Source organism: Cetorhinus maximus, chromosome 7 (genome assembly GCF_964194155.1).
Source record: "Cetorhinus maximus chromosome 7, sCetMax3.hap1.1, whole genome shotgun sequence".
Lineage (NCBI taxonomy): Eukaryota > Metazoa > Chordata > Chondrichthyes > Lamniformes > Cetorhinidae > Cetorhinus > Cetorhinus maximus.
Genome location: NC_135885.1, coordinates 54,629,109 through 54,641,632, shown reverse-complemented (window position 1 = coordinate 54,641,632; position 12,524 = coordinate 54,629,109). Strand labels below are relative to the sequence as shown.

The 12,524-nt window shown below is 43.2% G+C and overlaps 1 protein-coding gene across 10 annotated transcripts in view; it reads left to right on the top strand.

Moving 5' to 3' along the window:
* The window catches only part of LOC144682802 (glutamate receptor 4), a 272,035-nt gene that overhangs the window by 242,450 nt on the left and 17,061 nt on the right, over nt 1–12,524 (top strand). For 8 of the 10 annotated variants that reach the window (XM_078545523.1, XM_078545527.1, XM_078545526.1 and 5 more), the window contains one exon: nt 11,291–11,489. The exons of the other annotated variants lie outside the window; for them this stretch is intronic. In XM_078545523.1, coding sequence (XP_078401649.1) covers nt 11,291–11,489 — 199 coding nt within the window. The remainder of the gene's footprint in view (nt 1–11,290; nt 11,490–12,524) is intronic. 10 annotated transcript variants of the gene reach the window in all.

The following is a 12,524-nucleotide window of genomic DNA, read 5'->3' as shown; positions in this document are numbered from 1 at the left end:
ATGCAAGTTGTTGTTGGTGTAGTATGAAGATGTTGGGATAGCCCCATGCCCAACACAGCAGGAGAGCAAGAGAATGGGAGGGACAGCACTAACTTCAAGTAGTATCCCGCAGCTAAATGAACAACAATGGACGTTCAGATATTTTGGGGTAGAAATCCACGATGCCCCTGATATTTTACCTCAGGCCTCATTTCCATCAAGCTGCATGGCTTAAGTGGCCAGCTAGCAGAGTTGATGAATATCATCCTCTGCTAGCGTTGCAGTAGCTTTTAGGTAAGGGAAGCTGACTGGGGGTGGGTAGAATAGAGGCTGGGAAGGAGGTCAGAATCGAGGGGGAAGAGGGTGAAATGTCAGACAGGAAACTAGGACAGAAGCTAGAAGGGAAAAACAGCGGCTGAGGGGAGAGACTGGAATCCAAGGGAAAGGTGAATGGAGATCAGGGCCTGAATCTTCTATTTGGCATGCGGGGGCGGGCCCCGCTCACCGACACGTAAAATGACGCACGGCAACGTCAGGCATGTGTCCCGACATCACAGCACGTCATTCCGATCCTCAGCTCGGTGGGCACGCAGCAGAGTTGGCTGCGTGCCCGCCGAACTGTCAAAGGCCTATTAAGGCCATTAATTAACTAATTGCACTGATTCTCGGGGCTGCCCAAGGCTGGCGGGCAAGAGCCCAGGTGGCATTTGCATTTTTCATGGAACCTCATTCATAGGCAGGATGAGGTTTCGTGAAGAGTTTCTAAATGTCGTAAAAATTTTTATTAAAATTCATTGACATGTCGTAGCTCATGTGACAGTGTCACATGAGGGGACATGCCTGAATAATTTTTTTCTTCTTTATTTCAAATTTTCATAAGCAAAGTAATCTCCCTGAGGCAGCTCCGTGCCTCAGGGAGATTTCTGCGCTCTTTCACACGCATGCGCGAAAGAGTGCAGGCCCCGACTCTCCCTCCCCCTTAGGGAGTGCTCAGCACTTCCGGGTGTGCATCATGTTGGGCGGGCCTTAATTGGCCCGCCCATGCAAAATGGTGGCGCGCAGCCGATCACGGATGGTGATTGGCTACGTGCCTGCACCCGAACCGTCCCCTCGACGGGGAGAAAATTCTCCCCCAGGAGCTGAGATTCAAAACCAAAAGTGGAGAGAATCAGAGGCCAAGGAGGGAGCCCAGAATCCGGGCATGAATGAGCAGAGGTCAAACAGCTCAAAGGCCATGAGGAATTTCAGCCATGAGGAAAGACTAGAGAAACTTGGGCTTTCCTGGAAAGGAGAACTCTAAGAGATAATCTAATAGAAGTGTCCTTTCAAGAGGAAGAAGTTCAAGAAGGCAGCTAACCACCATCTTCTCAAGGACAATTAGAGATGGGCAATAAATGCTGCCCTAGCCAGTGGCATCCACATCCCATGAACAATTTTTTTTTAAAGTACATGGAAAAGGTTAATCCAGAAAGCTTATTTACATTAAACGGTGGAAGAAAGACAAGTGTGCACAGGTTAAAACTACAAAAAGTTAGCTAGAACTGATACCAAAAAAGAAAAAAGAAAGATTTACATTTGTATGATGCCTTTCGTGCATGCAGGGAATTATCAACATTTTCAATGGACTTCTGGGAGAATGTTAAAGATAAAAACCTTAGGATCATTTCTGAAATATTTATGAAATACTTTGATACAGCAAAGGAGAAATATAAGTTTGTTCTGGATGGTTGAATTAAGATAGGGTGAATGACTTTCTTCATCAGCAGCACCTTGTGATAAGGGATTTTGGGCAGTCACAGGTTTTATAAGAGTCTGCACTGAAATTACTCACAGGCTTATCACATTGGTGCCTGCAGCAATCTATTTTACTGGCAACAAAATACATTTTGGATTCCGAAATAAGTGCTTCATATGCTAAGTTGTAAGAACATGAATTAAATAAATTAAAATGTAACTGCCCAGAAGACATCAAGAGATAAGGACCTACATGGCAGCATTTACCCTAGATCTATCTTCTCCTTTAACTAAATGCCTGTGTTCGTTTGAGGTAATAATTGCTTTGAGAAGAAAAATGGGGGGAGAGGGGTCATGTTTCAGAGTTTAGCCATGTGGGTTCCCCATGATTACGGATATTCCTTCAAAACTCAAATGAAATTGTTTTCCTGAACCCTTTCCTCTTGCTTTAACTTCACTCAGCTTCAAAATACTTCCTCAAAATCTGCTCTTAAATCTTGCCAATGTCACATCCCCTTACTTTGTTCATCATTATTCCAATCTCCACACAGTTCCTAAATTTGTACCTTCTTGCGAGGAGTCATTGAGAGGGTTTTCTATATTCAAGGCACTATAAATGTGTATATTGGTCTTTTGTAAGTGTGAAGAGGTACCTGCTGCGAAGGAGTGCTGTTGCTAATTTGAACAAATATGAGTACCATAGTGGTCTGAGCAGTATTGAAGTGGGATGATGTATTGACTGCAAAACAGCCCCACTCTATTTTACTAATTTATATTGCTGCACCACATGGCACCTGGATAGTTCCCCTTTCAAACAGCCCTCCAGTTCATGTTTACTCTATGACCAACATGTGTTCAAGGAAGAGTTGTCGGTTTCTTAATCAACAGTAATTGGTGTTCCTGCTCCAGCTATTTAATTTCATTCTAGTAGGCATTTACATTGCCATAGGCAGTTAAGCCAGCAATAAATTATATATAGGGCAGAATATTACGCTCAGCATGTGAGCGCAGGCCCAACAGGCCCGAGTGTAAAATGACGCGTGAATGACATCAGCCGTGTGTTCGGGCGTCATCGCGCAGTCTCGCGATGTTTCATTCGGTGGGCGCATGCCGGCATCAGCTGCAGCCACCAATAATTAAAAGGCCTATTAAAGCCATTAACAATCTAATTAAATTCAAATTTACACTGCCCGTCCAACCTAACAGTTGGTGGGCAGGCAAAAAGGCCAAGCGGCCTTTATAATTTTTAGGAAACCTCATCCACAAGCAGGATGAGGTTTCCTAAAGCAAATAAACATTAAATAAAAACTTTATTTTTGAATTAAAAACATGTCCCAGCTCCTGTGACAGAGTCATGAGGGGACATGTTTTATTACATTTTTATTCCCCTCTTTTTTTTACACAGCGCTTCAATCTCCCTGAAGTAGCTCTGTGCCTCAGGGAGATTGAAACACTCTATCGCGTGCATGCGCGAGCTGCCCGCTAGGCCCGGCTCTCCCTCCTCCCCCCGCCCGCCCAGGCTGCGCTCAGTGCTGCTGCTCGCGATCCATGCAGGGCGGGCCTTAATTGGCCTGCCCACGTTAAATCTCATTGCGGAGCCCATCGCAAACGGCGGCCGGCTTCCCAGCCACACCCACCTGCCCCCGCCGAGCACCCCCGCCAAGGGAAAAATCCTACCTATAGAAGCATTTAATTCATATAATCATTCAACACAGAAGGATGCCATTCAGCCCATTGTGCTTGCAGTGGCTCTTTGCAAGAACTATAACTTAGTCCCATATTTCCTAGCTCTATGGCCATAGCCCTAAAAATATTATCTTTTGAATTTATATCCAATTCCCTTTTGAAAGTTACTATTGATTCTGCTTCCACCAACCTTTCTGGCAGTGCATTCCAGATGACAACAACTCATTGTGTAAATAGTTTTTTCCTCATCTCCCTTCTGATTCTTTTGCCAGTTACCTTAAATCTAGTTACTCACCCTCCTGCCAGTTAATACTTGCTCATTATCGACTCTATCAAAACATTTCATAATTATTAATTATTTGTATGAACAATTAAATGGTAATGCTTTTAGCACAGATATTTTATTGTAGTTTTTAAATATAATTTTTAATGTTTGGCGCATGCTATTAAATGTCAGTTAAGAATTGAGGATTTTAACCCTATCGCCCAGCGATAAGAGTGCACGGGAGGGGTTAAGATCAGGCCAAACCTGATTATCATCCTGAGGCCACACTGTTCCCTCCTGGCAACATCTTACCTTCATCGACTTTAGGGTTGGGCAAGGTTCCCAAGCAAGCGAAGGCCTAACTCAAATGTAAAGGTTGAAGCCCAATGACGCTACTGTTGCTGTGACATGATTTTTATGAAGGCTTGGGGAGGCCTGCTTTGTGTGAAAGCTGCCAAAGAAACTTGGCAGGATGCAGTAGAGTGGTCAGAACAAGTCAGGATAAATAATTGCTCCATGGAACAAGAAGAAATCCTTGGACTTCTCTTGTCTCAGATTTCTTTCTCCCTCTCCATACTGGTATCAGTTTGACAAACTTCCACACCCCAGCATTTACCTTCTGCTGGGTCCCATTGCCTTATGTCTCTTCTGGCCAGGTAATGTTTCTGGCTGGGTTCAGATGGGCGTCCAGTAAAATTTATTCAGATGATGATCAGTCATTAGGATTGGTCAGGCTTCCACGTCTCTGGACTTCTTAGTTGCACCAACCAGTTCAGAGCTTGTGTCCACTATCGCTGCTCGCTCCGTCCACCCTTTAAAATCAGGGCCCAAGTTTCTATGGGCAGAATTATTTGCTCGGTGTGCGGGCACATACCCGACCCACTCAAGCATGTCATGGCATGTGATGGAATCGGGCGAGCGCCCTGACGTCATCGCGCACTGGCGCAATGTTTTAGTCGGCAGGTGCGCATGAGAGTTGGAAGTGCTTCCGCCGACAATTAAGAGGCTTATTAAGGCCATTAAAGTTGTGATTAATGCAGATTTTTTGTTGACCATCCAAAGTTATGGTTGACGGGAAGGCGAATCGGCCAGGTGGCCTTTGCATTTATCAGGAATCCTCATCCATGGGCGGGATGAGGTTTCTGTTATTAAATTTTTAAAAATATATGGACAGAATTTTCATATTGCATATGTTCAGGTGACTGATTCTGATGCCTGGGCATTTTTTCCAGAATTTAAATCTGTTTTTATTGCATTTAAATTCTTCAGCTCCCTGTGGCAGCTCTCTGCCTTCAGGGAGCTTTCATTCCATGCTCCCCCCACCCCCGCGCTCATGCTGACTTCAGCGCTCGCCCTCCTCCCACCTCCACCCCGGCAGCGCCAAACCTTTCAGTGCACGCTCCACCGTCGCTGGCCTTTAATTGGCCAGCCAGCGTGAAATCGCAGTCAGGGGCTGATTGTGGTCAGGCGCCTGTTTCCCGGACGCTCCTGGGTCCACCGATCGTACGCGCCCGCCGAACAAAAAATCCTGCCCTATGTTCCCATTACCTAATGTGCTATTTCCATGGTTTACTAGTCCCTGTCTACTTAACTTGCGCATATTTGTCAGATAAATAACTCAGTGGATAATATACTGCTCCAGTATGGAACTGAGCAGTAATTAGCAGGAAGGTCAGAAGTTCAGTCTCCCAGTTATAGAATCATACATCACAGAAATTGGACCATCCTGCCTGCCAGTTCATTGAAAGGCCAACCAATTAGTCCCACTGCCCCATTCTTTCCCCACATAACCCTGCAAAACTCTCCTTTTCAAATAGTTATCCAATTCCCTTTTGGCTCAGATAAAAGCAAAATACCGCGGATGCTGGAGATCTGAAATAAAAACAGAAAATGCTGGGAAATCACAGCAGGTCCGACAGCTTCTGTGGACAGAGAAACAGAGGCCAGGATTTTACATTCGGCATGCGGGGGCAAGTCCGACATGCCGGAATGTAAAATGACATGCGATGACTCCAGAACGCGCCCACCAATAATTATATGGCCTATTAAGGCCATTAAGGAACTAATTAATTTCAAATTTACGCTGCCCGTTCAATCTAATGGTTGGCAGGTTGGCGCAGGCCTTTATGTTTTTTAGGAAACCTCATTCATGAGCGAAATGAGGTTTCCTAAAGCTTTCACAAATTGAATAAAAACTTGTTGTGAAAAATGAAAACATATCACATCTCATGTGACGCAGTCACATGAGGGGACATGTTTCATTAAATTTTTATTGCATATTATTTTTTTCACAAGCGCTTCAATCTCCCTGAAGCAGCTCTGTGCCTCAGGGAGATTTCTGCGCTCTTTCACGCACATGCGCGAAAGAGCGCTGGACCCGACTTTCCCACCTCCCCCCCCCCCCCCCCCCACCCGCACAGGTAGTGCTCAACGCTACCGCTCGGGTGTTATGCTGGGCAGGCCTTAATTGGCCCGCCCACATAAAATGGCGATGTGGAGCCAATCATGAGCGGCGGTCAGTTCCACAACCGCCCCCATCTGCTCCCGCCGAGCCTGCCTGACGCAGGAAAAATTGAGGCCAGAGTTAACGTTTCAAGTCTGTAGGACCATTCTTCATAGCTAAAGAGAAGTGGAAAGGTGATGAAATTTATACTGTTTAAGGGGGTGGATGGATGTTTACCTTGGTATAGGGGAGGCATTGCAATGCGTTCTGGTGTTCTTGGTTTAGCAGAAGAAACACCAATCAGGGTTCCCAGCCTTGCTGGAAAATGTTCATTGAGTAAGAATCAGTTATTGTCAAATAACGCACCAAAACTCACTGATCATGTTCATATCAAAAATACCCAATTGGATGAAGTACCCAAGCTATCCTGACTGATCTTTTAGACTAAATGAATAAAATCAACTGCACCAACTCACTGCTAATTTAGCTAAGGCCAGTTACCTTAGTCGGCACCTTCAGGAGAGAAGGGAAAATTTAATTCCTTTTAAAGCTTGTCAAATCCGTACATTTTTGAGCCAATATATTTAAACATAATTTTCTCAGCAAACCTGATAATGCATAAAAGAGAGTTTTATGGAGAGGATTTTCCCCTCGTCGGGCAGGCCCGGGAGTGGCCGCGCAATGGTTCGCCACCCTTGCTCAGGCCCCGACCACGATTTCATGCTGGCTGGCCAATTAACAGCAATAACCTCAGCACTGCCGAGGTGGGGGGTGGGAGGAGTGCGAGAGCTGAAGTGTGCGCATGCACGGGGATGTGCTCAGTGAAAGCTCCCTGAGGGCACAGAGCTACCTCAGGGAGCTGAAGATTTTTAACATTAAAAATAAAGATTTCAAAAATAAGGAAAACATGTCCCCGCATGTGACTCTGTCACATGATCAGAGACATGTTGAAAATGAGGTTTAAAAATGTTTTTTTTAATCACTGTTCAAAACCTCATCCCGCCTGTGGATGAGGTTTCACAAAAAACGCAAAGGCCGCTTGGCCTATTCAACTGGGAAAGTTTCACTTTAATTAATTGATTAATGGGCTTAACAGCCCTCTTAATTGTTGGCGGACGCGCTGCTGACTCCCGCGCTCGCCTGCCGACCATAACATTGTGCGCGTGCGCAATGACATTGGGATACTCGTGCGTTTTGGGCATACGGCCACACACCGAGCTGAAAATCCTGCCCTATGTTTCTAATTCTGAGATCAATACTCAGATAAGCAGTAAATCGATTTCTCCATTCTGGCACTTATGAGTACAAAGATTGCCTCAAACATTATGCCTGCTTTTGATAAGGAAAGAAAATACCACTTAGATAGAAGTGTTCAATAATTAAATTCTATAGCATTATTCATCTTCACCCAAGTATTTAAGCAGCTGGCTACAGGAAAGGCATTGTTAGTTAGAAGATGTACTGCAGTGGAGAATAACTCATTAGAGTGCCTATTTGTTTAATCAATAACACTATAGACTAGAGATCTATAGGGATTTGTAAAAAACATAATACCAATGAGTTTTTTAGGAAGGTAAGATAGTCAGAGGATTTTAGAAATGTATTTGATGGTGTGTCAGCACATATTCCATACTATGACAAAGTTAACAAGAAGCCCAACAACCATATCACCAGCATATAGGGGCCAGATTTTCCTTCCCCAAGTTGGAATGGAAAGAAGACAGGACAGGAAAAAAAAATGACTGCGACATTACATGACCGGAAGTCCCACCTTTGCTTGCACCTCCCACGTTTTCCAGAGGGCAGGAAAGGGAGCAGCCTTTGGAATCCAGCCGCTTCTTTTAACCAGGCAATTTCAATCATTATGGACTCATTAAGAGCTGGTCTCCAGTAAGTTTCCCTGTTTCGGCAAGGTGGCCGAAGTTCATCAGCTGTCAGGAATCAGACCAGCTCAATGGAGGCAGGGACAGGGCCGGCTGTAAGTTTGTGTGAGAAGATATAGTTCGAAGCAGCACTGAAGAGGCTGAGCCTGGCAGAGGGACCTTTTCCCACTATATAAAAATTCGCTGCTTTTAAAAATATGTCACCCGCCTACCCTGTCCCAGGTTCCAGGCCTCCTGCTACCCTATGATTCAGGCCAGAACATGGTCCAATTCCCTGGTGTCCCATCCTCATTCCCGCCAACCAAAAATCCAGTCATAAGAGAATAAGCTGACAGGTTATCTCAGGAACAGTATTCAAAATTTCCAAGGAAGACTAAATGGTCTCGGGATAGTACATTCAGAAATTTAGGGTCATGCCCAATTATTTAAGCTGATACAAGCCATTACTGTGGACCATTGTTAGGTCTCAAGTTGCCAGAAATCCTGTCATAGACCACAGTTTATTGGATCAGATGTAACTGTGTTGCTTTTGCAGATGTAAGTCCACTGTTATGATGATAAATTGAACCTCCCTTTGCTTGTCTCAATCGACCATAGCATTCTCTAGAGAAAGAGTAAATGTAGTAGCTTTGCCAATATTTCTGTAAAAAAAAGGCTCCTACTTAACCCAGCTTCTTAAGTCCCAATAAAATTGGGATGTGCAATTTATTGGTTGCACAAAATACTATTCCCTGTCATCATCTTGCAATTTATGATATTATGTTTGCCAGCACACCACTAGATTTGTAAATAGAAGCACCCTCAAGAGGTGTACTTCATATATTAATTTTAGCAAAAAAGTCGCCATGAGTATAAAGCAGTTGTCCTGTATTAGTGCATTATATATTGATGCTGATTTTTAGCTGACATCAGGAACAGAAGGAAAAGAAACTCTTAACAATCCTTAGATCAGTTTGTTACAGAAGCATATGAACTGCTAAAATTTAATTACTCAATTAGCCCATGCTTGCAGAACCCAAAACAAAACGTCTACTGTTAGATGTTTTTCACAATTGGGCAGCACTTGCTGAACAATCCTGAGTGCACTAATAGTTACACTAACAGCCAATTTACAATAATCTATTGAGCTTTTAACGTGACTCGTTTATGCTTGCTAGAAGCGACAAACATTCTTATGCAGGGAGCCATTTTCCGCAGACAAAAGGAATGTGTTCAAGCCTTGCACCTTTTTTGAATAACCCAGAAGCATGGGGAACCTATAGTTCCCCATTGTCTTCTCTATGGATATGCCTCGGCCAATCAGAGTCAATTGCCAACCAATCAGTGTCCTTTTCTCCTGTACTATAAATTGTTGTGATTGTTTGAAATTTGGCATTTTTGCATTTGTCCTGATGAGTGAAAGGCAAAAAGCTTCAGCAATGTGTCTCTCTTTTCAGCAATAATATTTAATTGTATGGCTGTATGAATGTACTTAGAAATGAATGTACTGTCAATGCAGCATGAATTTTCACTTTGTTCAATGATTTACATTAGTGACAATGTGGTCTAGTACAAGGTATGTTGGTGAAAAGATGCCAAAACGAAGGTACTGAGTTTAACTGCTTTTTTATAAAGATTGGGGTAGAACTTTCAGAAATAATTTTCTACGTAGGAATGTTTTTTACAGTCTGATATGCAAGATATTCCTGTGCTTCTAAGGAAATGTTACTGTTATGTAGTGATTGTACATGTGGTGTTTGTTATTTTGTTCTCTGTACATTCATTGTCTCAATAAATTAATATTTACCATATCTTCATGTTTTGGTTTCTTGTATCATTACCTTTTGTCTTCTGTCTTTCTCTCCCTTTGTTCTTGTGATTGTACTGTGATTTTACATTACAGTTTAATTTTCCTGTTTTCAGTAACTAAGTAAATGCCATCAGTAGTGTCTGGTTACTCCTTTGGCACTGTGTTGTCAGGGGAATCACATTTTAAAGCAGCAGTGTCCCCTTTCATTGGCTTATGTATTTGAGATCACCCTCCCTCCCCCCACTGATACAACAGCCTCTTGTTAAAAGATCTAGTTTCCCTCTTTGAGAAATATTTTTAGAGAAGGTCAAGTCAATAATTTAAATGTTTCTTATGTCTTTTAATCACCTTTTAAGGTCAATTCTTTGTAAAATTGTGTTGACAGTCTCAGGGTTTGACAGCCTAAGTATGTCCATTGTAAGGACACTGCAGCTTTAAGATAGCTTCTTCAGTGTGACCATGTGTGGTACATGCACTATATGTTTTGAACAGCCACTGTATTGATGTGCTGCAGCTTATTACAGAGACTAGCATGCATTTGGTGACTGTGATCATAAGCATGATGTAAATTCAAGTCTAATAATATTCCAGTTGAATGTTTTTCACAGCACAAAGACCAGCGTATTCTATGCTTGTGGATTTTAAACTTTTTTCTCAAAATTGGCACTATTACATTAGCCATAATAGCCTAAATATGAAAATGTATAGTATCCAAGGAAAGTAAGATGAGGAGCAGCTGTTACTGCCTGGTGTTCCCAGTCTTTTCCTTCCCGTGTATTGTCCGTGTGCTGCTGCACCAATTCATTTGCTTCCTGTGCTAATTGAAAGCAGCACGTAGGCAGTAGAAGATATTTATAATGTTCCTTGGCTTTGCTGTACAGGCTGTCTGGGGGTCTGCTAGTGTTGCCACAGCCTGGTTTACAAGTGAAATATCGGTATATTTCCGAAATGTAAATCTTATAAAGTAGATTGTTAATTATGGGAATTACTACAGTTTTTGAAAGATTTTCATAAATAGCAAGGCAGGCTTAAACCCTGGTCCCATCACTTGCTTTTTGTCACACCTTGTAAAACTGGATGGTAGCAAGATAGGTCAATTAAAGAAAAATGCAGGGACTGGGGGTGACGCTGCTGCACTTGGTAGAGTGTTGCTTCCCATTCGAATGAATGGAAATTGGAATCAGATCACTTTACCATTCCTTCCCAATGTGATCTTACCAGAAAACAGCATATACGTATGACAGGCAGTTCCAGGCAGCACAAGTCACTGCTCCTGTGATCAAAACAACCTTTTTAAAGCTACTGCCATTGAACTGGTTTAGAAAGCAGAAGCGTTTTAAATAAAGGGTTGTTATTTGAATTTGAAATGTTTAAATTACAGTGTATGGAGATAAAAACATTTCTGATTATGACAGCCTGTGATGCAAAGAGCTGTAATTTGCTGAATTAGTTGTGTCATTCTTGCTGTTCAGAATATCATTTAAAAGCTGTACTTTTCTTTAAATATTTAGATCACTGTCTGGACGCATTGTTGGAGGAGTGTGGTGGTTCTTCACTCTGATTATAATTTCCTCCTACACGGCCAATCTTGCTGCTTTCCTGACTGTAGAGAGAATGGTGTCACCTATAGAAAGTGCTGAAGATCTTTCAAAGCAAACTGAAATTGCTTATGGAACGCTGGACTCAGGTTCTACAAAAGAATTTTTCAGAGTAAGCCTCCCGGTGTCTGACAGGGTTAGGTGTGCTACGTTAACAAGTGAATCCATATCCAGTCAGAACAAACACAATGGGATACATATAAAGTTGGCTTGGAATGGTACAAAATGGGACGTTACAATAATTCTCCAAGTTACACAATGATTCTTGTGCTGCTGGAGTTGGGGAGGAAATTGCCGTCTCTGGAGATCAGCAGGCTGGAATTGAATGGTAGAGATGTGAGAACGAATGAATATCCTGAACGCTGTTTGATGGGGCTGGATTTTCGCAAAGTCAGGGTGATTCCACGGACCTTTAAAAAAGGCGACTGGGACCTGATTCCGGCATTCCCAGCCCCATTCCCAGTGCCCCTAATTTTCACCAGCGCAGTATAAGGGTGTGGGCTCGTGCGGGTCACGGGCCTGCACCCTGCACTCCCGGCTTGGGCGGTTCCATTACAGGGTTAGGCATCTCCTAACTCTCCTCAATTTCATGGAGTCAGCCAGCTTTTCAAGAACTCATGGTCCATGCACCTTAGAGGTGTTGTGAACCATGGTCTGGATAAGGGAACCTTTTGTAAGGTAAGCTCAAAAGGTCTTACCAATGCCCCCTTGCCAGTCTATGCCTCTCCACCCACAGCCCATCGTCCCGCATAGCCTCATTATCAACCTATGCCCTCCACCCAACCCCCATTCCCCTCATACCCTCCATGTCAGCCTATGGCATGTCCATGCCCATTCACCCATTATACACTCTGTACAGAACCCTACAGTAACACAAATATGTGTGAAAAAGCTTTAAAAAAAGCAGTTTCAGGCAAGCCCTATTATGCTATCTTGGCTGAGAGCCCAGATATCCATTACTCTGTTGAAACAGCTGCACCCCAGGGAAAACATTACTTGATTGACAGCTCTTTCTCTTTGATTTATTCTGTTAATTGCATAAGGTTTATGCACACAAGATAGAGATTTCAAGTGCTTGCAGTTTCTGCTACTGATAAGTTAAAGGGTCTGGATGATTGACACTTTTATAGGGCTGTAGTAAAGGAAT